At 35.6% G+C, this 26,629-nt stretch overlaps 2 protein-coding genes across 22 annotated transcripts; one reads left to right on the top strand and one right to left on the bottom strand.

The window, feature by feature from the left end:
* Nucleotides 1-1,771: 1,771 nt before the first annotated feature.
* Nucleotides 1,772-11,538, top strand: LOC112755881 (uncharacterized). Of its 21 annotated transcripts, none has more exons than XM_072197750.1 (10): nt 2,020-2,212; nt 5,405-5,520; nt 6,445-6,603; nt 6,727-6,759; nt 8,199-8,270; nt 8,631-8,818; nt 9,243-9,321; nt 9,800-10,190; nt 10,338-10,495; nt 11,059-11,538. In XM_072197750.1, the coding sequence occupies exons 7-10, from the start codon at nt 9,250-9,252 to the stop codon at nt 11,353-11,355; spliced, it is 918 nt and encodes a 305-aa protein (XP_072053851.1). In that variant the 5' UTR covers nt 2,020-2,212; nt 5,405-5,520; nt 6,445-6,603; nt 6,727-6,759; nt 8,199-8,270; nt 8,631-8,818; nt 9,243-9,249; the 3' UTR covers nt 11,356-11,538. The 21 variants fall into 21 exon arrangements, with proteins under 21 accessions (XP_025659987.1, XP_025659990.1, XP_025659988.1 ...); XM_072197741.1 differs by lacking the exon at nt 2,020-2,212 and adding an exon at nt 2,623-3,338; XM_072197751.1 differs by lacking the exon at nt 2,020-2,212 and adding an exon at nt 2,801-3,338 and having other exon boundaries at nt 5,362-5,520.
* A 12,377-nt stretch (nt 11,539-23,915) lies between these two features.
* Nucleotides 23,916-25,304, bottom strand: LOC112757852 (uncharacterized). The gene has a single exon (XM_025806403.1). The coding sequence runs from the start codon at nt 25,302-25,304 to the stop codon at nt 23,916-23,918; it is 1,389 nt and encodes a 462-aa protein (XP_025662188.1).
* Between the last annotated feature and the right edge of the window lie 1,325 nt (nt 25,305-26,629).

Genomic DNA, 26,629 nt, shown 5'->3' with positions numbered 1-26,629 from the left:
TTGGTTAGTGTGATTATAATGCCTGTAACTTTTGTGGATCCTGTTGTTAGACTATAATTAGGATCAATTAGGATTAATTAGCATTATTTAGCATATCTGAATATTTATTATAGGAGATTACGTCTTTATTATTACAATTCTCTTAGTATCTATAAATACTATTTTATATTGTATCATTCCAGACAACTCGAATAGACAACTTGATTACACTCAATAATATACAAATCCTTCCTCAACTTTAGTCTCTTGTTTCTAACATGGTATCAGAGCCATGGTATCCTCCTTGAAGATGATAGGTTGTTTTCCTTGCGGTGAAATCACCGTAGTTTTTGTACTTTTTTTTCTATGCCATCTTTCTTTATCTTTTGTCACTCCTTTGATGCTTTTTCACCGCACCGACTAGCTTATTCTCTCCGCCTTGTGCCTTTTCGAGTCGAATAGTGATCAAACACCAATGTCATCCGCTGTTTTTCTATTCTCATGAAGATATCATATAGTTTTTGCTCTCTTTCGGCAGTTCCGTCTGTGTTTCTCTCGTGGCAGTTCCGTCTGCGTTCTCTTGTGGCAGTTCCATCTGCATTCTCTCGTAGCAGTTCCATCTGCGTTTCGTCTATGTTTCCTTGTGGCAATTACGTCTGCATTTCTTTGTGGCAGTTCCATCTGCGCTTCCTTCCGACAAGTGGCAGTTCCGTTTGCGCTTCCTTCCAACAAGCGGCAGTTCCGTCTGCGCTTTCCTTCCGACAAGCGGCAGTTCCGTCTGCGCTTCTTTGCAGCAGTTCCGTCTGCACCAGTTTTATCAGTTTATGCAGTTTTTTTTCTCCTTTTTTCCTTGTTTTAAATGAGTTTCAAACTCAAGTTGTCACTTGAGTTTTTGGGGATGTTAGAATATAATTAGGATCAATTAGAATCAATTAGCATTATTTAGCATATCTGAATATTTATTATAGGAGATTACGTCTTTATTATTACGATTCTCTTAGTATTTATAAATACCCTTTTATATTATATCATTCCAAACAACTTGAATAGACAACTTAATGACACTTAATAATATACAAATCATTCCTCTAATTTAGTCTCTTGTTTTTAACACCTGTTTTATTAAATTTTGTTGATAAGGAACTCACACGAATCCTATTTTCTATTAAGAAATATATGATATAGGAAAGTGAGCCTAAAAAGAAATATAAAAAAAATTACATCGACCTTCTTTAGAAATATGTGTACCCATCCATTTAGACATAGAGTAGAATACACTGGATGAATTGTATCAAATTTCAGTTTTCAAATGTTGAACTTCAGAAATTCAAATGTGTTAGTTCTCTATCATCATTTTATCATTGCTTAATGAGCCAATTTTAGTATGATGTGTATTTCAAATTATTTAAGTTTCAAGTTAGTCATTTTAATACGGTGAAAACGCAATACAGTTGTTATTATATAGAGTTAATAGTTAAAAATTATTAGTTAATTTGATATGTTTAACTCATTTATTATCTAACAATTTTTTATTAATAACTTCACATGAAAACAATTACATGTGAGTCTTTAATATTATAATTTTTTATTTTTGCTATGTTGTAAAAGGTGAAATTAGAAATCTGATTTTAATATTATAAACTTTTAAATTTTTTATTTTGTAAAAGTGAAATTAGAAGATCTAATTTCAATTAATTTTTTTTTTTTAAAAAAAAAAACTTCAGGAAGACCGGAGACACCAATTTTTGCGGCCATGTTGTTGTGATGCACAAAGTGATGGATAATTGGACACATTCTTATCATTCACATATGGCTGCACAACATGTAAAAGAGAATAATTGCTAACCTTTTAATGATAAAAACGAGAGTTTAAGCAGTTTTTTTTGTTGGACTTGGGCCATGCCCAAGAACCCAAATCCGACATCCAAAACTACCCGACCCAGTTTCCAAAATGATGTTGCCTCAGTCACGAGCCCCCTGGCCGACGTTGCTGTGAATGAGACTGAGGGATGTATACGGTCCGGTCCAAAGATTCGGTTTGGGCTGGAAATGCTTTTGCAGATCTTGAACTGGTTCAGAAGTGTGAAGGTCACTGCTCTGCTCCTGCTCCTCTTCTCCTCGGCGCTGCTCCGCCTCTTCTTCCCCTGCTCCTTTTCTTCTCGGCGCTGGTGCTCTTTTGGTGAGGAAGGTCACAAGCCCTGCTCAGCCGCTCTTCTTCTCGGCGCTGGTTCTGGTAATGCTTCTGAACTTTTTTTTTTTTTTCTAAACTAGGATTAAGGGCTGAGCTTTGTTATTATAATCTATAATGCTAGATTTGTTCAGAACTTATTATTATAATTTCTAAGGTTGATTTGTTGTTCTAAACTTCTGATTATTGTTGATTTGTTCTTTGTTTGGTTCTGATCTGTTTTGATTTTAATTACATATAATGGTGATTTGTTCTGAATTTATTAAAATATGTTCTGATTATTGTTGTTTTGTTCTCCTTGTTTGTTTTTTATATATTCTGATTTTAATTGAAACATGTTCTGATTATTGTTGATTTGTTATTCTTATTTGGTTCTGATTTGTTTTGATTATTGTTGATTTGTTCTGATTTTAATTAAAATATGTCAATGCTTATGTTTTGAAAATCGAACGGAGACCGATCGGTTGAACCAGTTTAACCGCAAACTAGCAACACTAATGATCCAGTCAGGCATGTAAAACCAGTAATCAGAAAATCGGCAAAAAACCGTTGAACCGGACGAAAACCGGCCGGTCGGACCGAACCGGAACCCGGCCGGTTTACACAAAAAGGGATGCTCATTCGTTTCTTTCTCCCTTTCCCCTTTTCTTTCTTTCCGTCAGAGAAATCACTCAAACCCAACCACAAAACCCTTGCACTGTAATCCTGCACCACCGCCACGAGGAGTGGCATACTGCCGCCGTCCGTCGCACTCAAAGTTCGCCATCCGTCATCTAGCTTCCCTCGTGCTCCAAATCTTCAACCCCTGTTCGCTGTCACCGATCGCGGTTGCTTCCTCGAGCTCGGCGTCCGTCGTCTTTGTCTGCTCAGCCGCGCGTCCGTCGCCGTTTGTTTGCCGTTCACGCTCGCGTCTTCGTTCGCGTTCTTCGCCGTTCGCGTTCGCTCGGCGTTCACCGTTCGCGTTCGCTCGCTGTTCACCGTTCGAGTTCGCGTTCGTCTGGAAGCCACGTTGCTCTGCTTCAAACTCTGCGACCAACCCGTGCGCTCCACTCAGCCATCGGACTGCTCGCTTTTGTCCCCGCCGTGAGTTCCCTAAACCCGCCACCAGACAATACACTCAGACAACACCAATACTCTTCTTCAAACTCTGCAACTTCTGATTTCTATTACAGTAAGTAATTATTTGATTTGGTAGTGGTTTGGATTTTTTCATAAACAAATTAAAGTTACAATAGTTATGTTCTCTTCTCTATCACATTGAAATTAAGCTTTGAATTCTCTTATTTCGTTTTAATTTTACCGCACTCAACATGTTTGATGAAATGCTTTAACCATATTTCTAGTTGGTTTTATAATTTCTAGCTTTTAGAAACTTGGTAAGTTGATTGCATGTGAAATTAGAATAATTGGATCATAGTAATTAGGAAATTTTTGGCTGTACAAATAGCATCTTTGCAGAAAACATGTTAGCATGATGATTCCACTTGCATTAGTGTTCTTCTGGTAAATTTTTTAACTGTTATTGTGAACTTGTAAATTTGCTAATTGTTCTTGTGTTTTTCTGTTATTTTATTTTATTTTTTTTGTGATTTTCTGTTCTTGAATTTGTTAAGTTGATTTGCTAAATTGTTGGGCTGCTGTTGTTTTAATTTGTCAAATTGTTAGGTTGCTGCAACTTAATTTGTTGGATTTTCTATTTAGGTCTTGTTCTTGTTTATTTGCTAAATTGTTGTTGTGTATTTATTGTTTATTTGCTGGATATTGGTGATCATTGTCTTTGAGATTATTTACTATGCAGGTTTAGTGTCATCATTGTTTTGGAATGTTTTATAATGTACTAATGTTTGTTGCTGTTTTGTAATTGCTGGTTGCAGGTTTAGTGTGATTATTGGTTAATGTTTTGGTTTAGTGTTCTCTCTTTTCCAGATTTCCCTTCTCCCTGTATTTCTGCATGTTGCTGAATTGGTAATCAATAAATTTGCCTTTTTGCTGTAAATCGGGACTTTACTAGGATTTGTTAAATTTGTTGCTGTAACTTGCATTTGTTGCTGAATTTGTTGCTTCCCAGTCACAGAATCAGAACAGAATGCTCAGTCAGTGCTTGATTGATTGGCTTTGCTCACTGATTGTATTTGATGATAAATTTTAAATTGATAACTTTTAAATTTTAAATTTGCACTGCCCATGTTACTGATTCACTGTTCTTTCAGTGCTTTTTGTTGTTGTTAATCATTGTGATGAGCTTTGTTAAAATTTGCACTGCCTATATTACTGAGTGTTCCTTCAGTGCTTTTTGTTGTTGTTAATCATTGTGGTGAACTTTGTTAAAATTTGCACTGCCTATGTTACTGATTCACGGATTCATCCATCTCGTCATTATCATTGGCATGAACTCCGAACCAAAGCCCCAATTCTCTGGATAAAATTGTAATGAAAGCTTATTGGGACTTTTTCTTCTACTTAAGGTATGAATCAGAATGATGAGGCCAAGTTGTGAATACACAAGTGTCAACTGACTATAATATATATTGAATTTGTGACATTAGAAGGGTGTAATAATAACAATAATGGAGTCATGTTACTTGAATATTGAGGTTTAACATTTAAACTCTCAGCTTCTCAGCCCTGTTTGATTCTTCATCTCAGGCAATTGAATCGAATCAACCAGGCCTTCCTTTTCTTTTTCTTTTAGTTGATTCTTAATTTTTCTAATATATGTAGCTTTCTCAATCAAATGGATCAGATTATGTAGTTTTCTTGATTTGGGATATTTTCGGAGACGCATTAAAAGAGCTATTTTATTATTATTTTTGCTATAATAATATTCACATGTTCTGTATGCTTGTGATTGTTTCGGTGTTTACATTTTCTTTCCAAGTCACTTGCTGTGGTTGTTCTCTGAGTTAAGGCTTTGTGTGTGTGTGTGTGTGTGAGAATATGTGATAATGTTGAATGCTGTTGCATCTAATAGGAGTTCTTGGAGTACCCTCATCTTTGGTCCTTTATAATTTATTTATTATTTTATTCTAAAACGATTTTTCTGGTTGAACCACTGGTTGGACCGGTTGGACCAATAAACTAGTAAATCAGTAACTAAAGCAGTTTGATGACCGGTCTGATTTTCAGAACCTTGAATAATAATTATTGGTGATTTGTTGCTGAATACCATCTTCTTGGATTTTCTTTTTTACCAGCACTGTGTTCTAATGTTTGTGCATTGCTATTGATGAATTCAAGGGCAGCATGGGAGAATGAAGTTAGAGACAGAAAGTCTCAAAGATGTTAAATGCAATGATGGAAAAGAAAAAGAGAAGGTTCACTTTCTGTGCTGATAAATTGATTCGGCTGGTCTTGTAAGTTGACACAGTTACACAACTAATTCAGAGATACATGTACACATATTATAGATTCTTTGTTCCTTCCTCGTTCATCCTCAAGTTTGTTCACATAAAGGTTAGGAAAAGGTTGAGATGAGTGAGAGAAAGAAAGGCATAGAGAATTCAATAAGTTTTGGGATTGATATGACTAGCATTAGCATTTACATTTTGTGTCTCCTAGCATCTGGAATTGTGATTCATGGAGAGATTCAAGTTCAACTTTGGCTAGCAACTTCTTTGTAACCAATTATTAGTAAAAGCCCGGTTTTTACTCGGTATAATTGTGGCCCGAAAGTGTTTAGGTTTCATCGGGTTTAGGGCCGGGGTAGGGTCTATAAAATACGTCCGGTACATATTTAGGGCCGGGTTTGTGTTAGGGCAAACTCAGTTTCACCGGGCCCATGTACACCCCTCACTCCATCCCAAGGAGTCCCCGTTAGACCAAAAGCATTTGGATATCTTGAATTATTGCCCATGCTCTGCAGGGCCAACGAGCCCTGCCAAGGAAACCCAGGAACCCAGACCCCGATCCTGTGGATAGTGATGTTGAGAAACTGAAACTGAACTATGCCGAATCCAACCGGTTTGAATTGGTTCGGTTTGTTTTAACTGGTTCAAAAATTGAATCCAGTTTGTGGAAAATTGAACCAGCTAGACAAATAAATTTACACCCTTTTCTCCTAGGGTTTAGATCGCGCTTAACCTTCATATATCGAGTTTGGAATAGCCGCAGATCACTCTCTTGAAGCAAAGTGCTTAGTCCTTGGAATCCAAATGATCACAGTACAATGCTATTTCATATTCGTTTCGTGCTGCTAAATGTTGTTCTCGACTCATTTATATCTTCAGTTTTTTTTTTCTTTTATAATTTTATAATTTTTGTTCCTAATTTTTTGCAAGCTGGAAATTTTGGAGTCATCTTTACAGCGAGTTGGTTGTTCATTGATACCTTTCTCGTGTCTGAGGATGACGAAATTGTTTCAGATCCGTTGATGTTATTTTTCATTGGCCAAGGAATGATAATGGAATGTCACATTCCTTGTGCTTTTATTGCCAATGGTACATTTCACAGTTTCACTGTCTTTCCTGTAGTTTGTTCAATTCATTGCTTTTTGATACAATCCATTTTTTACTCTTGGATGCTGAGTTATGTTATTTGTATGCACTTTTTGTCTCATACAGCAAGCTGATGCACATTTTTCACTATCAGATGAGGTGGGAGATTTATTTGATATTGTTTCTATACCCAATCTAAGTGCAAAAGAATGTGGATATGCTTGATATGTGTGACATTAAGTGGTGCAAAGCATTTCTATGAAGTTCTTAATTTCCAATGCAGTAGTGATTTGGCTGAGAGAAAAAAGTCAAAGACTCATTTTAAACACATGATATTGCTATTTACATGTGAGCATTAATATACCCTTGTGGTTGTATTCATTGGCCATTGAGGGGTTCTTTATAATAATAATGCTCAAATTGAAGTTCTTTTGGAATTAGTCAGGCTTCTTGTGCTGTTATGAATGTGCTTGGAGTTTGGAATACATTCCCACATCTCATTTGTCAGTCTCTTTTGATGGACAAGTTTTTGTTTTTGTTTTTAAACAGATGATATTGCTATTTACATGTGAGCATTAATATACCCTTGTGGTTGTATTCATTGTGCATTGAGGGGTTCTTTATAATAATAATGCTCAAATTGAAGTTCTTTTGGAATTAGTCAGGCTTCTTGTGCTGTTATGAATGTGCTTGGAGTTTGGAATACATTCCCACATCTCATTTGTCAGTCTCTTTTGATGAACAAGTTTTTTTTTTTTTTTTTTATTTTATTTTTTTAAATTAGCAAGCCATATATTTCAAGACTTAAGAAACACTGATATGTTAGCTCTCTAGCATAAGTGCACGAGCCAATTTTTGTATGAATTGAATTGGTGTCTTGGAATTTGCTAAAGTGCTTAGGGAGATTGGTTGATTTTTATATGGATGTCAATAGGCTTCAGCATACATGTTTCATGTGAAGTTTGGATTTTCCTGTTGTTTTATGATGCTAGATGAAGATATAATGGCATAATGCTTATTCCACCTATGTTCACCAAAATGGAAATTATATTACACATTTTTGTCACATATATAACAGTTTTTTGAAAGCTGATTGTTGTTGGATTGTTTGACAATCTGCAACATGGTTATCAAGCTTGAGAGTTAACATATATTTGTTGAGCTACTGCAGACTTGAATTGTGGACTCAGTCCTTATGCCGGATAGAATATACATTGACAAAAGCATTTGTAAATAAACATAATTATAGTACATAAAATTTTCATGATTTAACATTTTAACTTTATAATGAAGAGAACAGAAGACATAACTTACTAGCATCTTAATTGCTGCCTACCAAAATAAAATATCTTAAATTTTAAGCTCCTATGGATGCCTTCTTCAAAACTGAACAGAATACAACTGAAAAACATTAAAACATATAAAAGTCTAATAATCCCGATACATGTTGAACAAAATTAACCAGTACATTCCTAAAGAAAAACTATAGGTAAAATAGACTCCCAAACTTGTGTATAATTGAGTTTGATATAAAGACAATTTGTACACAAATTGATTTGCATTTTTGCTTTTTTTTTTTATTTTTTTTTTTATTGTAGGAAAGCACATATCTTTTCTCTCCCCTTTCCACGCAACAATTAAGAGTTCATATAAGAATTTACTCCCCAAAGGTAGGAAAGTTTGACAACTCCAACCATTGTAATTTTCAAAGTGAGTCTGCACTTCAAGTAGAGTTAAGCGTTTGTGGGAATTTAAACTATGTACCCACAGAGCATGTTATGCATGTTGTGCTCTGTTCTTTGGAAAATGTATGTCATCTTGTCAAACTACATAAGTGAATCCTTTTACCACAATAAGTCATCCTTTATGTTCTGAATCATTTTTCAACTTAATTTGAACCTTTTTCTTTGTCAACACTTGATTTAGGCTTGTAAGTTACTGTTCTTGATATCAAGGCTGAGGGTTTCTTATCCTTCATGCTCTTTATCCTTTTGTTTGTGTTTATAATTTTATTTATTTATTTATTGCAGTTCTGTTCAAGGTCTTGATTGGAAAAGTTGAACAGAAAATAAACCTACTGCTTCTTCAGTGTTGATGTGGCCAAAGACATACAATTCTTTTGTAGAGGATTGTGTCTCATCTTAATTCAATTAGCTGGTGCTGTAGTAACTCCAAAGATCTTAAGTGAAACTTTTTGGTGGTTTACTTACGTGTACAGGTAAGGTCTTTTTCCATGTGAGCTCTTCTCTGTGTGTATGCGCACCCCTTTTATTATATCCAGTAAATGTCTGATACAACTTTTAAGCACTCGTTAAACAATCAGAATTTTAATGATTTATTTTAGAAAATGCAAATGGTGGTGTGCTTTGACTGAACAAACACTGCCTATATTTCATAGTTAACTAGCCTTGAATAGATATCCCAGTAATTTTGCCCCAAAAAAATGATGATTATTAGCATGATTATTGCCTTTTCTTTTGGGGTGAAAAAGAAGGAACATTAGTATGTCTTCTCAATTGGCCAAGTTGTCATCTATGAACTATGATGCAGGAGCTGAAAACAAATGGCATATGTGATTCATTGATCATTTAGTTAGTGATTCTCTAATCTTTCACCTGTTTCAAATTTGTGGTGTTACTCAGTATCTCCATGAAGACTTGGAGGCAATTTATTGGACTGTGTATATATTTGTTGGTGTGGAGTTCATTTATATCATCTCCTGTAAGCTATCTCATATCCTCTTAGTTAATTTGTCTCTTACTCTCTTCACTCTCCAATAGTATTTATTTTCCTATCAAAATAAAAATACATTACATGTTTGTTTAGTGCAATTTAGAATTTTAGATCATACCTATACAGATTTGTCAGTTGTGCTTGGTCTATTACCTTCTTGGTTTTGTACTTTTGTACCCTTTAAAGTGAGAATCTTGTAAATCAAGGAATGGGATCTACACTCAATGCAATATATTTATACAAATGGAAACAATTTTTTTTAATTTTTTCAGTGTAAGATTTCTCATTTTGGAGAATTCTAGTCCAAGTCACTTCTGATAGACAAAAGCAATAATCGAATTTTATGATTATTATCTTTGATACACACAAGAAAGAATTCAATGCAATCATGCTCGTGCTCATATGGACACCCACATCATGCCCTTGTTTTCTTTTAATTTTGGCAAATTGTGTTTTGCAATTCTAGATTGTGGATTCTGCAAATTCAAACTTCAACAGTGGAAATGACAGAACCTTTCATCCCATCAAGAAATTTGTGATGCAATCTTATTTTGACAGGCACATAGAATTACATGATTCAGTTTTTGATAATTTTATGTCTCAAGAAGACAATGTTGGTTTGTGTCAAGTGCTTCCAAAAAACCATGATTTTGTGCCAAGATTGTCAGTTCTGAAGCGAGAGCTTATTGGCGAAGGTTCTCATCGTCATGTGTCTACATTACTAAAATTTCAAGCTCGGCGATCAGAGTCTTCGTCCCAACTTCTAAGCTCCTCGTGTGACTTCATAATTATTGAAAGACTACCTACCGGTGTTTTTGCTGATCCATTTGAACTACAGCGACTTGTTCAGCGTGGTGGTATGTACTTTACATGCTTCAGAATAAAAAGGAAAAGAAATTCATAGTTTCAAGACTATCACTTTTTTTAAAAAAACCCTAATTTTTAGACACAAAAAAAAGGACTATCATTTTTTCATGCCAATAAACTTTTTTCTTTCCTTGCAGTCTTCAATGATGTTGATGTCTTTGGTGATACAAATCTGGAACTTCCTTCCTTCTTGTCTAATCGTTCTGCTGTTGAAATACATTTGGTTGTTGACCCAAATAAATTTCTAGAGCCAACTGATATCAAGATTGAGCTTCCATTGCATGCGCGATATCAAGTAAGAGGCTATTAAGTTCAATTACCCTTCTTTTTTAGTTCCATTTTCAATTAGCTCTGTGTAGTTATATATTTTTTAATCTAATGTTTAAAAAATAAAAGCTTATAGTCTTGCATTTGCTATGATATAAAGATGGGAAACTCATTGTCTTCTATTTGCGGTAAGACTCTACTGTTATCGGTTCTAGTAGTGTCGAGTGGCAATGGCATCCTTTCTTGTTTTGAAAGTTCTGGAAGCACCAATAAAATTTCAAAATATTTATTGTCCTCGTGGAATTTAACCCCATCTGAAAATGAGAAATGCTATTGAGTCAGAAAATATTTGTGGAAACCTTCAATAGAAATCATGAGTTATTGGATGAAATGAGGTGACAGTATCTACTTAGTCATTAATAATCAAATATCATATCTATTCATCAGGATAATTTAATTTTACTAGTAGTCTTAAAACTTCTAACATCTTCGTAGTTGTAACATGGAAAAGAACAAAAATTAGTTTTCTTTGAATATTAGACTATTCTTGTGTTGCCTAATTTTCTTTCGTTCCTTCTCCTTCTATTGCAGCCTCTAAATGAAAGTGGCTACTCCACAGTTGAACTTGGTATGCCTGATATTCTGGTGCGCTGCAGCACAAAGGAAAGGTCAGAAAATCAAAATTATTTCTTCAAATTGACCAACAATGATGCTGATGTTATGTATGAAGCTGATGTTCTTTGGAGAATTCCTTCTGGGAAAAAGGCACATTCTAACCTAGTCTTTGTCATTACATTTAGTGCAGCCTTGTTATCAACTCTTGTAATTGTTCTCTCGTCATTAGAATATTCTAAGAGCAGAGTGAGAAAAGATTCCAAGCAATCTTAGAAGTTCTTCCGCCAAGAATTCTGGGTATTGACTATAGTGTCTTGTCCCTTCTTTTATGGGTATTGACAAAGTTTAGGTGGCTTTAATATTGGTCAGTCAACCAAGGTCAGAGTATATGTCTGTGCTTATGAAAAGAGTGTTCATAGCAATGGAAAGGACTCGAATCCACATTCTTTTGAGATATGTTCTGAACATTGACTTCTTTGCTGACTCTCCTTGACAGTATATCTCGTCTATAATAACCCCCCAGGCATGATTTGGGTGAAAATTGCTATTACTACCCTTACAATGGCTAGGATGGATTTCTCTCTGTCTCTTCATCCGTGTTAATTCTTTGGGAATTCTTCGGCGAAGAGTGAAGATTCTAACTAAATTTGTAGACGATTTTTTTCTATTATAAAATGAGTAATCTTCACTCTTCATTGAAAGGTACAATAATGAATTGTCTATGGCCTGTCTTCTTATGCTACTGGTTCCAAACAAGGCCTAAAACTTCAACTTACAGCAATATTCTAATGGATGAACCGAATCTTATTAGGTTAGTAGTGGTGGGTCCTGTAATATGACAATCACAAAACTAGAGGTCACATTGCATCAAGAAGGTGTGCAAGTTCATGTATAATAATCCCATGAAGTCTCAAATGTTGTTACCAAATAGATTTTGATATAGTTTAGGCACCTTGACCTGTTGCATTATCAAAAAGTCAATTTCAATCTCTCTGGATCTCAAATCAATTTCTGATTCTGATCAATTTTGGGGGGTCAAAGTCTAATAATAGGTACTCTATTAGTTACTTCTAGATCCACATCAAAGAAGCAAACTCTAATACGAAGTCTAACAAATTAAAAAGGCTGAATTGAAATATCGATTGTCAATTAGCTGTTGAATTAAATTGGACTCAAGTCAGCTTAGAGTGTCACCCGTCTAAAATGTCTTAAAATGCACCACGTGAAACTCATGTATGATAATGAAGAATTAAGATAATAGAATGATTCACTGTTACGGAGTAGGTACTTCAGAAGCAAAATAATAGTGCATTATTTTCCATATTTCATGAAAGTAGCAGACCTAGGGTCTTTTCTTCTTTGACCTCTTAGGTTGAGGGAGAATCAAGATTGGTTTCAATAAAATAATTATATTAGTCGTTTGTAGTTATTATTAGGAAATTAGTTATCTATTATAAGAAGTTATATATATGCTCTCAATTATGACTCTCTCATGCATAATTTAAACTGTCACTTTCTATTAGGTCACACTATTATCTGAGCTTTTTGGGTATTAATCTCATTTTCAGCCTATATCTAATTATCGCCTTATGCCTTATACAAACATTTCACCCCCTATCACATCATTTATTATGATTCTATGAATTTGTTGAAACAAATTTCATTCTAAGATTTTGCAGAATTTTACTGTTGTACATCTTTTGGAGAAAATGTTTTAAATAAAAGAAGGAAAATCCTAAGTGCTTTCTTTTAAAAAATGCCTTTGAAATCTTCAATAGCAAAGCCAAACTAGCTTGGTCTATTTATGTATTGAAAAAATATAAATTATAAGAAAAAGAATACTCAAATCTTTTCCGATTCTTGAAGCACGTTGTTATTTTACCAAAAAAAAAAAGTGTATAGAATTTCATATAATCTAAATTTTACGAGAGGAAGAATAAACAAAAGTACATATGAATTTTCACGCGGTAAACTAATGTATATTTCAATATTTTAATCAGTTATGTGTACACACTGATATCAATCTCTTTTAATCATTTTTACTCTTTTGTCGTCTGAGTAACTTTTCTGGTAATAGTGACTATCAGATAGCATGTTATTTGTCATGGTGGCTTTGTACAATGCGTGACTTGGATTTAATAAATAAAAATAAATACGAGGTTAAACGTTAAAATGAGATTTTTTAAAATCTTCTTCGCGTTAGTTCATATTGGAGATTTGTAAATCCTAACGTATCAAAATGTCAGAATATCAATGAAGAAAGAACATATCCTAAACTGGTGTAAGTGCTTGTGGTGGCTCCTCTTTTGCTCTAAAGAATAGAAAGAAGAAGTTCGACTACAACAACGGCAAGTGTTTGCATGGACTTGATGCAGTGGTGTTTGAGTCTGCGACAGAATGAAACCTAGGGAGATTGTTTCTTCATTGTCTGTTATGATGATTTCTTGTTCTGTTTATGATGATAAATACTATGCATCTTATGTGAAATGTTCTCGAATCTATGAATACTGAAGGTTGAATTGAAGTGTAATTATTTTATTTTGGCTAATGAAGTTGTTGATGCTAAAAAAAATTGGAAAATTTAGGAGAATAGTAAAAAAAGTAAATGGAAGTATTTAGAAGAAAGCAAATGGAAGGATGAAGAAGAGATGAAGAAGATGTTGCAAATAATTTATGGAATTAATCAAGAATTGAGGAATATTATAAAATGGGACTACACAATGGATGGAGCCACCATGACAAATAACATGCCACTTGATTGTCACTACTATCTGAAACATTACTTAGGTGATAGAAAGGTAAAATTACTTAGGTGATAGAAAGGTAAAAATGACTGACGGAACTTGATAGTGGTATTTATACTTGACTCATTAAAATAGAGTGTATACTAGTTCACAATGTGAAAATTTATGTGTATTTTTGTCCATTCTTCTTTTCACAAGAACTTAATATTCTGTGCAAAGCATTTAGACAGCGAGGACAACACAGCGTTATAATACTAATCTAACACACAAAAAACAATGCATAAATAAATTGGAATTAATACAACCAATAATTTAAAGAGCGTTATATTCGCTTTTATTATTATTATTATTATTATTATTATTATTATTATTATAATAGGCGAAAGAACCTAAGATTGAGAAGTTTAAAAGTGGTAAAGGATACAATTTTTTTAAGAGAAAAGCTCTACATCCATGTAAAAGTTACATGGATGCTATCCATGTAAAAGTTACATGGATGCTATCCATGTAACTTTCACTCCACGCCCCCACACCTTGTTTGTTTTACACGCGCCATTTATAATTTATATAAATTTTTTATTTTGTTTTATCAACGTTTCTCAACGTAAACCTTCTCATACAACATAAACCTCTTTCATGTTCTTCTTCTTCAACTTAATTAAATTTGTTGTTCTCCTCTTTCGCGCTTTTCTTCTCTGCATTATGGATCTGGATTGATTCAATGCAATTATCTTCGTCGTTCATCTTCTTCTTCGTTTTCTTCTTCGATCTGCACTTTTGAATTGAAACAATGAATGAATCAACTTCAAATCAGTTGAATGAGTGTGATTTTGATGATTCTTCTCAAACGCATCAATTTGATGAGGTTTGGATTATTGAATTCTGAATCGAATTTAATGGAATGAAATTTCTAATTTTATTTGAAGTGAATTGAATGGACTGAGGTGTACATTTGAATTTAATTGAATTGAATTGATAATATGTAACTGTGAGTAATTGTGAGTGTCAGTAATTGTGAGTAACTCTAAGTAAATGTGAGTAACTTTTCGGTTCGGTCCACAGAAAGGAGTCTAACAAAAATTAGACCAATATGTTCTGTTTTCTTCCCTAAACACTATATAATTGTTTCACCGTAATTAAGATTTCGGTTCACCATAACTAAGATTTTGGTTCACCATGAGTACTGTGTTCGGTTCATTCTGCACTATTCAAAACTCTTCTTCCTCACCTTCTACTGCTTCTTCACCAGACCGCAGAAAGGAGTCTAACAAAAATTAGACCAATATGTTCTGTTTTTTTTCCTAAGCACTATATAATTGTTTCACCGTAATTAAGATTTCGGTTCACCATAACTAAGATTTCGATTCACCATGAGTATTGTGTTCGGTTCACCATGAGTACTATGTTCGGTTCATTCTGCACTATTCAAAACTCTTCTTCCTCACCTTCTACTGCTTCTTCACCAGAGAGAGAAGGAGGAAAAGACAAAAAAAATACAGCAGCAACAACAACAAAAGAATAACGATAGGGTTTCAGGGTTTAGGGTTTTAGGGTTTAGGGTTTATGGGTTCAGGGTTCAATGTACAGGGGTTCAGTTGTTTCAAACTTTTGGTTTGTCCTGTGTATTAATTTCGGTTCACCGTGTTCATAGTTGAGGGTTTAGGGTTTAGGGTTTAGGGTTCAGGGTTCAGGGTTTTAGGGGTTTAGGGTTTAGGATTTAGGATTTAGCATTTAGGGTTCAGAGTTCAGTGTTCAGGATTTGGGTTCAGGGTTTAGGATTTAGGGTTTAGGTTTTAGGGTGTAGGATTTAGGGTTTAGGTTTTAGAGTTTTAGGGATTTAGGGTTTAGGGGTTCAGGGTTCAGTGTTCATGGTTCTAGTTTTAGTGTTTAGGGTTTAGGGTTTAGGGTTTAGGGTTCAGTGTGTAGGGGTTCATAATTTTTTGGTAAACAGGAGAGCGATTTGGATTACTCTTCTGAAACGAATCAAACTAACAAAGTTTGGATTATTCAATTTTGAATCAAATTGAATGGAATGCAATTGCTAATTTGAATTGAATTAAATGGGGGGAGGTGTACTGAATTGAATTGAATTGAATTGATAATATGTAAATTATAGGCAGAGTTATTTGAATTTGATTTTATATAATGGATTATATTTCGTTCACTCAATACTATACAATTGTATTATTTTCGCTTCACCATGAGTACTGTGTTTGGTTCATTCTACACTATTCAAAACTCTTCTTTCTCACTTTCTACTGCTTCTTCACCAGAGAGAGAAGGAGGAAAAGAAAAAAAAAATACAGCAGCAACAACAACAAAAGAATGACGATAAAGAGAAAACACGTGAAAAAGAAGGAACGCGAAAAAAGGAGGAGAAGGAGAAACGCGAAGAAGAAGGCAAAGAAAAAGAAGACGCTCCGTGCGTAAACGAGTGTGAGAAGAAGAAGAAGAAGCGTAATGAGCGGGCGCGTGTTTTCACTTTCATTAATGCGCGTGACTCTATTCGGAATTGGGCCAACTTAGTTACATGATTACATGGATGTGTAGCGTGCTTTTTTTAAGAATTCTTTTCAAGATTTGAACCTTTATAAATGTCTCTCGAAAATTTTAAGAATTCTTTTCAAGATTTGAACCTTTATAAATGTCTCTCGAAAAAAATAAATTTCTGAGAAGTTCTATTCACAGGAATTTTCTCACATTTATAAATATCGTTTTTTCCTTAGTGGTACTTTTGTAGATCCAAGCAATCTTCCCAGCCTGTTGAAAGCAAGCACGCCTTAACAATAATCATAATAAGTAATAATAATGAGTAGTTTGGAATGGTTAACTAATTTGAGTTTTCGGCTATATAGCCAATGGAAAGAACATATGAAAATGATGGTCCATGTCATGGAAGGCCAAATTCTTTGGTTCTGGACACCTTATGTATAATATTTTTTAATTTTATTATTTTTAATAGTGGCTTATTGGAAACCAAACCTAGTGATCACTTTTGCTATGCACACTACTTAGACCATATATGGAATTGACATATTCAAGTCCTTATGCGAAGCTAATTTTAATATTTCTTGGATAAAATGCCACACACCCCAACAAAAAGTGAAATAAATAAATAAATAAAGTGATGGTGATGTTACTCATACATATGCATATAACATGCATTAAGGATTCATATAGAAGGACAAATATGACACTTGGTGTCCTAGGAAAGCTGGGTATAGCAAAATCTTATCAAGTTTGACATTACATTATTAAAAGTCATATTTGATTATTTAAAAACACTTTATACTCGATGCTTAGAGTTCTAGAGTAGGATTTTAGGTGTACTAATTAAGAACGATAAAATTATTTAAAACAAGTTCAAAACAAGATGTGAATCACTTTTAATTTTTAAACCCTTCTTTTTAGCCATTTTTTTTTTTAAAAGGAGTGGGGTTTGAAATTCTATTAGGTAGCGTTTGGTGGAGAGACAGAAACTGAAAGATTGAGACTGAGAAACAGAAACTAAGAGACAGAGATAGAAATAAATCTCAGTATTCTGTTTGGTGCAAAGTGGGAGACATAAATTAAAATAAAAATAAAATTTTAATTTAATTTGTACAAAAGGTAAAATTAGAATTAATTAATTGAAATGAGAGTATTTTAAGTATAAAATATTATTAAAGTTTCAATCTCTATCTCTAAAAATTTCAGTCCCCTATGTCCTTACTTTTTGGAGGTACTGAAATACTAAAATTTTAGGGACTGGACAGAAATTTTAGTAGCAGTCTTTAAGCCAACAAACATAATATTGAGTATCAATCTCTCAATCTCTGTCCCAGTACCTCAAAACAAACACTACCTTATGCGATTGTTCTAAATTAGAACAACTTCATAATGAAAATTGACAATATGCTAAAAATTGTTTGAAAAATTAATGATATTAAACTTTATAACTTCACTAAAGTTCTCGTTTTAGTTAAAAATCAGAACGAAATACATTGTAAATTAAAGTACTTTACCACATTTTTTTTATTAATCCAAATATCTTCATTATTTATGCGATCATCAAAAGTTAACTAAAATATATAGCATTCCAATTTCCTTCTCAACATCACTGAAAACCTAACCATTCTTTTATTTTAGGTAAATGAAAACTTAACAATTTGATTCATGTATGTATGCATGATTTTGTTGCAAAAATTACAAATATAAATTAACAGCTAGTGTTTCATGAGAAGTAAAGTTGTATAAGCAGGAAGATGCCAACAGGGAAAAGAGAAAGAAGATTCATCCAAGATTTGGTAGCAGCACGTGTGGAAGACAATTTGACGGCGTGTCCCTCAAAATCTTAATATACTAATTATATATTCATTTTCAACCACAAAATATCATTAATAATAATTTTGCTTTTGGAGCACCGAGCTAGCAGCACTAAGAAATGCAACAGCAACTAGCACAACAGGAAAATAAATAAATAAATAAATAATAAGAAGATTTTAACAAGAAGTTTGTCGCCATGAATATGTTTGGTTCTGAAAATAGAATAAAATATTAAAAATAAAAAAATATAAATAATAAATATACAAAAATTAATATTTTTATATTTTATTTAGTAATAAATTAAAATAAATTATAAAAATTAAATTAAATTTATTTTTTATTTAAAAAATTTAAAAATAATAATAATAAATATAATTATAAAAAATTAACAAAAATAATAAAAAAATAAAAAATAAATTATATTTTTTATTAATATTTTTAGACATAATATGTTTGACTATATTTTATCCGTCAAACACAATTTTATTAGTATTTCATACCTATAAATAAGCACCACGTATAGGTTGTTATGTTGTGTGCAATTTGTGTTTTCTTGATTTTTTTTATTCTAAAAGTTTAATTTCTGTGTAAGTATAAAAAAATAATTTTACACTATTTTTTAATTATATATAATAATATATTAATAAAAACATTTAAATCAATGAGTGTCAAATATTTTCGTTAAAATAATAATAATGCGTAATCAAATATTTGTATACAATGAAAGATTTTTTTTTTTTTTTTAAGTTTTGGGATGGGAGTGGATATATAGTGGCCACAGAGCACACAGGCAGGTAGTAACCAGTAACCACAAAGCACGCTTCCTGCTTCTTAGTTGCCACAAAAGTCATCAATAGTGTGTCAAAATCGAAAATGAATTTCTCTCACCATTTATTTATTGATTTTTATTTCTTAAAATAGTACACGTTTATTTAACTAGTATTCTAAGGACAATATTAGTTAAACGAAAAATAACTAACTTTAGTCGATGGAATTATTAGTTTATTCGTCTGTTTAAGTAATGTTACATTTTAGATATTATCTTGTATATATAGTAATTTATGGACTAACAAAATTTTTTTTAATTGAGTTTATATTGCAGCAAATTAGTCTTTTAATTATAGGTTTTAAACTTGAATTTTAAAATTAAAAAATGATAAAAAGACTTCTATTTGTCTTTTTTTATGCTATTTAATTTCTGTAGTTGAGTCGATTATTCGGATAATAAAATTCAAATGATGATAATTTTGCCTAAATAAAATAAAAAAAGTGTATTACATTTTTGATAGAGTAAATCAGTAAAAGTTTAAAATATTGAAAAAAAAAATATTTAATCAACTAGCAAAACCCTAGCTAATCATCATGCATATTCTTTAAGCCATCGAAGGCACTATATCTTATCATCATGCATGCATACTCTATAAGGCTGTGTTTGTTTACAAAGTAGACAGGATACCGAGACAGGGACACTAAGACACAAAATTGTGTTTGACAGAGGAGACATGGGCAGAGACAATGTGTCCAGAGACACTGAATTAGTGTATTTTGTGTCCATCCTGACAGGAAGGACATAGAGACACTAACAAGGGACACAACTTATTTTTTATTTTTTCTTTCATTATTCTTGTTAATTTTTCATTGTTATATTTTTCATTTCAAATTTTTTGAATAAAAAAATGAGAATAAATTAAATTTTCATAATTTGTTATAGTTTATCACCAAACAGAATACAAGAACACAAAATTTTATGTTTTTGTCCATCAGTGTCTTGTCCTGTCATGTTCTCGGTGTCTTGTCCTGTCCTATTCTTAGAAGCAGACGCAGCCTAAATTCTTCGAATATCTTTTTGATCTCTTGTTTTCTAGTTTAATTTTCTCTCTTTAATTATTTGTTAGGAGAAATAATATTGATGGATCACTAATTCAACTTGCTCAATAGTAAATATGTATATATACAATCGGTGAATCTTACTTTGTCACATCAAAATTAATATGTCAACTCAATTATTTCCTTGCTATAATTAGTTTATTTATTTTTCTTCGAAATTTTCAACATATTGAAATTTTTGTCTAAATAGATTAATTAATACGATTTAAGTCATTTGGACTTTGAAATTGTTGGAAGAATTATTTCCTCACGAGGAAGAATAATCTATACTGGTGTAAGTGCAAGTTAAAGAGTCAAACAATTGAAAATTACATCACATATATTATGTAAATTGACATTTTAAGTTTGGATATCCTCTACTTTTCCATTCTATATGAACAATGATAAAATATATGGTGATAATCTACAAGAAAGCGATATATAATGCACGTACCAAACGCACTTAGCTTGTGCCACTAAAATAAAATTCTTCACAAGAAGTATATAAATTTTGCATCATAATCTTTGGAATTCGTATAAATTAGGGTTAAATAAGATTTTGGTTTTTAAGGTATAGACTGAAAATTTATTTCGTTCTTAATTTTTTTTTGTATACAAAATCGTCCCTAAGATCCAATTGATTTTAAAATCGTCCTTTGGACAATTATACCCTCACCTCACCCTATCACCATCTCACTTACCTGTCCCTCTCGATTCTGCTCTGCTTCTCGGCTTCTCCTCTCCTTCGCCCCTTCCCTTCTTTCTTTCTCTCTTTTTCAAAGAATCACAAAGAAAACAAAGACAAACAACAAATTTCAACTTCAACTTCAACATCTCCAGCAACCAATTCATTGGCCACTTCCATTGAAACTGCGTACTCTCCAACAATGGGAGTTTCAAAACAGAACCCGCAAACAAGGAAACAGCGAATAACAATAGAAGTTTTAAATCAACAAGCAGAAATAAAGCAAAAATAAACAACAAAATTTGCATTTCAAAGAACAACAAAATCAACAAAGCAATAAGCAGAAATGAAAAAAATTTACAGTTCACAGCATTAACAAGAAGTAGAAAATAGAAGCAACATTAGAAGCAGAAAAAATACAAGCAGAAACAGAATTGAAAATAGAAGCAGAAGCATAATTGAAAACAGAAATAACAACACAAACATAAGCAGAATCTGAAGCATAAAAAACAGAAGCAAAAAAAATAGAAATAGAAGAATAATGGATTAACAAAATAAAAAACAGAATCATAATTGGAAATAATGTGATTAACAATGGATTAACATAATCAGAATTGGAAACAATAGATTAACAAAATTAGAATTAATGTGATTAACAATGTAAATCAGAAATAAAAGCAGAATTGGAACCCTAAGCAGCGGCGCGGAGCAGTCACCATCGATGAGAGAGCGGAGCGAGAAAGGGCAAAGAGGAAGAACAGATCGGAGAAGGAGAAGGGGGGCTGCTGTGCCATCGCTGAGCTTCTAACGCCGTTGCCAAACTGCCGCCGTTGAATTCACCAAGAAGGACGATGAAGACAACGAATTCGGAAGAAAGCCATCACCGAGCTTCTAACGCCGTTGAGTTCAGCAAAAAGAAGAACGACGAAGACAATGAATTCGGGAGAGAGCAACCGAGGGAGAAGACCACATCAGAGTGGGAGCTGCCCCTTCTTCTTCTTCTTCTCCCCCCCCCCCCGGTTCTTCTTCCCATCTGCGTTCTTTCTTTGTCCTTTTTTCTTTTTTTTTTTCTTTTTCATTTTATAATTTTTAGTTAAGGGTAATTTGAGAATAAAATTTAAAATTTTGGTAAAAAGACAATTTTAAAACCAAGTTAAATCTTATGGCCAATTTTATTTACAAAAAAAGGTTAGGGACAAAAAATTTTTTTGGCCTATACCTTAAGGACCAAAATCGTACTTAACCATACAAATTGAGTAATTCAATTATATATATATATAACATAATCTATTATTAACAAATTTAGCAGCACTACAATAAAAATCACTTTTAATAGCGATAATATAATAATTACTAAATGTTTTATTTTATTTATATTTTTGTGTCAATTATATATTTGTTGTTATTATTATATGTTATAATGACAATTATATATTTTTTACTACTAATAAAAAGATCTTTGTCAACAATTATATAATTATTACTAAAATTTTTTAACAATAAAATATAAGACAATTAATATTTAATTGTCGATAAATAGGGCAAAAAACTAGAATAAGCTAAGGGAAGTTGCAAATTACCTAAATAAGCCAAAGTGAAATTCGTTTCAGCAATGAGCCAAACACTATTTTAATGCAATTCGAACCAGGGTGGTTCGAACTACAATCCTTAATAAATCGAACCAGGGTGGTTCGAATTAGGGTGAGAGAAACGTTGAACGTAATTCGAACCAGGGTGGTTCGAACTCAGAATCAATATAATTCGAACTGGGGTAGTTCGAATTATGCATTCGAAATGAACCCATGTAATTCGAACCACCCTGGTTCGAATTACCCTTGAAGTGGCTCCTTAGTAATTCGAACCAACCTGGTTCGAATTACTCGTGATTTGGGTATATAAGGAGTTCGAATCAGCCTCATTCGAACCATTCTTCCTTTGCCCTACCCCACCAAATTCCAGAGAAAACGACCCAGATTCTCTCCAACGAAGACCTGAACGGAATACTCTGCTGATGGGGGACGATCCGGCACGGTTATATCGCTTGGACGGAGTTGCTCATATAGCCGGGGTCATCAACGAGGAGGTTAGTACAGAATTAACTTCGTGCTAGCGCTATATGTGATTTAGTGGTTTTGCATGCGGGTTAGATGGTGGTTTATGTAGGAGATTTAGGTTAGTGGTTTATGTTAGTGGTTTATGTTTGTGGTTTATGTTAGTGGTTTATGTTAGTGGTTTATGTTAGTGGTTTAAGTTAGTGGTTTATGTTTGTGGTTTATGTTAGTGGTTTATGTTAGTGGTTTTATGTCAGTGGTTCTACTTAAGCTGTTCTATGTTAGCGGTTTAGTTGTGCGGTCTATTGGTTTGTTTTGCATGTGGTTCTTGTTGATGTATTTTGATGCGGTTTTACTTAGTATAATGTTTTGTTGATGATTTATCGTGTTGATGGTTTTTGGCGTTGTTTATTAAGCTGGTTCTAACATTGCCGTGCATTTCATGCGCAGCCTCAGCGATGCATCAGGAGCATGCGCCGGCAGCAGGGCATGCGACTGGATGACAGATACGTTCCGTACTTGCAGATGGCCGGTCTATACCATCTTGCAAGGCTGAACGATAGATGGTTCCGGTTAGACGAGGCCCTTGTCAGTGCATTCGTCGAGCGATGACGTCCAGAGACGCACACGTTTCATATGCCCTTCGGAGAGTGCACGATCACACTCCAGGACGTGGCATACCAGTTGGGTTTGCCAGTGGACGGGCGTTACGTTAGCGGCTGCCTATCAGAGTTCCATATATACATCCAGGGTGGGCGTCCAGCCTGGGAGTGGTTCCAAGAGTTGCTTGGAGTGATACCTCCTCCTAGCCAGGTTCAGAAGTACGCAGTGAACGAACTGCAGCTGGTTTCAGGAGACTTTTGGTGAGTGCCCCGAGGGAGCCGATGACGAGACTGTGCGCCGATATGCCCGTGCGTACATCATGATGTTGTTGGGCACGCAGCTGTTTGCGGACAAGTCCGGCAACCGCATTCACATCAGATGGCTTCCGTTTGTAGCTAGGCTGGAGGATATGGGGACCTACAGCTGGGGTTCTGCAGCACTGGCATGGTTGTACCGGTGCATGTGCCGAGTGGCGAACAGGAATGTTATCAAGCTAGCGGGCCCACTTCAGTTACTTCAGTCATGGATTTTCTGGCGATTTCCTCGGTTTAGGCCTGCAGGGTGCAGGGTTTGAGACGTTCAGCTGACCATTGGCCTCCGACGGGTGTGTCCGGGTTGGCGACAGAGGCCACACCTCTTTGGCCGGTTCGGATCTGCCTTGTCCATATTCGTCCGTATCCTAGTGGATCTCGGACGACCCTCTCTCGCACGCCTCTTGGCAGGGTCCGGAATCACGGTGGGCTCGTCGTAAGGTGGCCAGAAGCCCTCCGGTATCGATGGTGTGAATCCCATCCGGTACACACTGAACACTGAACTAATCTGATACACGCTGTGAACATAAGAGGACCAGGTAACCCGTGAGTAGGCGCAGCATGCAAGTGCGTGCTGGCACGGGAAATGAAGCGCCTGGAAGTACCCGCAGTCACAGGTCCGAGAGGCAAGCGATACTCTGTAGCTACCCAACGAGAAAGAACCAGTAGGAGTGGTCTCTGCTACGGTGAATTCGGAGTTATCTCGGTCATACAAAGTCATCGTGAAGCACCTGGCCATCTTCAAGTTGGCCTCAATGGACTTCACCAAGTGCTGACTGAATTGTTGTCCGGTTCCCATCTGGGCCTCTGCCTCTCTCCCCTTGCGAACAAAGAGTTCCACAAGCCTACCATATGTTGCCTTCACCAGGGAGGATACAGGGAGATTTCTGACACCCTTGAGGATCGAGTTCACACACTCGGAGATATTCGTCGTCATGTGACCGAATCTCCGCCCCTCATCACGATGCTGAGTCCACAAGGAATAATCAATCTGGTTTGCCCACTCACACATCGTCGGGTCCTCAGACCGCAGAATATCAAACCAGTAATCAAACTCAACCTCGGTCTTTGCATACGCTGCATTCACTAGAAGCCTCCGTGCGTCCTTCCCCTTGAAGGTAAGGGCAAAGTTAGCCGCTACGTGTCGAATGCAGAATGCATGGTAGGCAGATGGAGGTAACCACCCTCCGTCAGGAGCCTCAAGCGCAGCCTTGATGCCGTTATGCCTGTCCGATATTACCAGCAGACCCGGCTGTGGTGTCACGTGCTGTCGAAGGTGGGAGAGAAAGAATGTCCACGACTCCGCATTCTCACCCTCGACTAGTGCGAACGCAACAGGTAGAATGTTGGAGTTCCCATCCTGTGCAATCGCGATCAGCAACGTTCCCCCGTACTTGCCATACAGATGTGTGCCGTCAATGCTGATTAGGGGCTTGCAATGACGGAATGCCTCGATGCACGGTGGAAAAGTCCAGAAAATTCTGTGAAAATATGCTTGAGACTCATCTACCTGTCCTCCAACTCGAACGGGGCTTGTCCTTAGGACTGCAACAGTACCAGGCATCGTCAGCTGGACTCCCAACACCCACCTAGGCAGCTCATTGTATGACTCATCCCAGTCACCGTAGATGAGGGCAACATCCTTCTGCTTCGCCATCCAGACCCTCCTGTAAGTCGGCCTAAACCCAAAGTGTGCTGTCGTGGCATTCAGGAGCACCTTGATGCTGACGGATGCATCAGCCCTAACCATTGGCATAATGAACGACGAAATCACATGATAATCCAAACTCCCGTGATCACTCGAGATGGATGTGGCCAGACAAGTGTGAGGTCCATTGTACCGTTTGACCTCCCAAATGCCCTTGCGCTGCCGGAGACTCAGTCGAATCAACCATGTGCACACATTCCCAAACTCAGAACACTTGCCCACATACCGACGATGATCAGACTCCACTACCTTGTACTGTACCCCTCGCCAGATGCTGTAAGTCTTCACACTTAACAGGGCCTCATCTTTATCCTGAAATTGCTGACCAACTTGGAACTTTGTCAGACCAGCAGTCCCTTCCGCATCTCTAGCTCCGAATCCAACAGAGTGCCCTGAAACCCCCTCCTGCCTCATGGCATCCAGGTCCAAAGAGGAAAAATGTGGTGGATACTGCTGTGTGCCAGAACTAGAACCACCGACCGCCAATGCAGGCTCAGTCGCTCCAACCTCATCGCCGCTGTCATCGTCAATTATATCCTGCTCGACGTCGTCCTCCTCTGCATCACCCAACAATCCGTCTCCGACGCCAACCGGTGGAACGCCCTGTAAAGCGTTCGACAGAATATCAAATGATCCTACCTCGTCGCCTACGCCGTCATTGAGATCAACATCAAAAGACGGGGAGGCGACAGGTTGGACTGCTGGCTCATACACAGGGACGGAGGAAGAAGCAACGGCAGGCCTGGAACTGGAACCGGCCGCCGTGGCTACAGTGGTGGTATTCCGGTTCGAACCCCCTGAGCTGGATACCACATCAACCAGCTTTGCCAACAATTTTGGTGTCCTCACCTCCGGAAACTGCCTCCGACAAAGAAACATGACTTGCAGGTCCTCATCACTGCCAATGGTGAAACAATCATACTTCACGGTATCCTGCAGGACTGTGATTGGAATGCGGTAGAAAAACTTCTTTACCCGCTTCGCACCTTCCAGACCAAGTTTTATCAGAACAAATCTAACAAGGTCATCATAGCTCGTCGTTGGATTCACGACAATACATAGAGGATCCTTATCTGTGAACTTCACACCGGAACGAGTTTTCCTCTTAATGGATCCTCTGTGGTGAATTAAAACAACAAAACTCTCCTCACTAGCCATCTTACACCCTCTAATGAGAGCAACTCACGTTTACAACCCTATATATACTGCTCTGTCTACCACTAAATCGAACCATACTGGTTCGAATTAGTTGTTGTGTAATTCGAACCAGCTTG

The sequence above is a fragment of the Arachis hypogaea genome, chromosome 6, assembly GCF_003086295.3.
Source record: "Arachis hypogaea cultivar Tifrunner chromosome 6, arahy.Tifrunner.gnm2.J5K5, whole genome shotgun sequence".
Taxonomy (NCBI): Eukaryota; Viridiplantae; Streptophyta; class Magnoliopsida; order Fabales; family Fabaceae; genus Arachis; species Arachis hypogaea.
The sequence above is the reverse complement of the archived record's forward strand: the minus strand, read 5'-3'. Positions and strand labels throughout refer to the sequence as shown.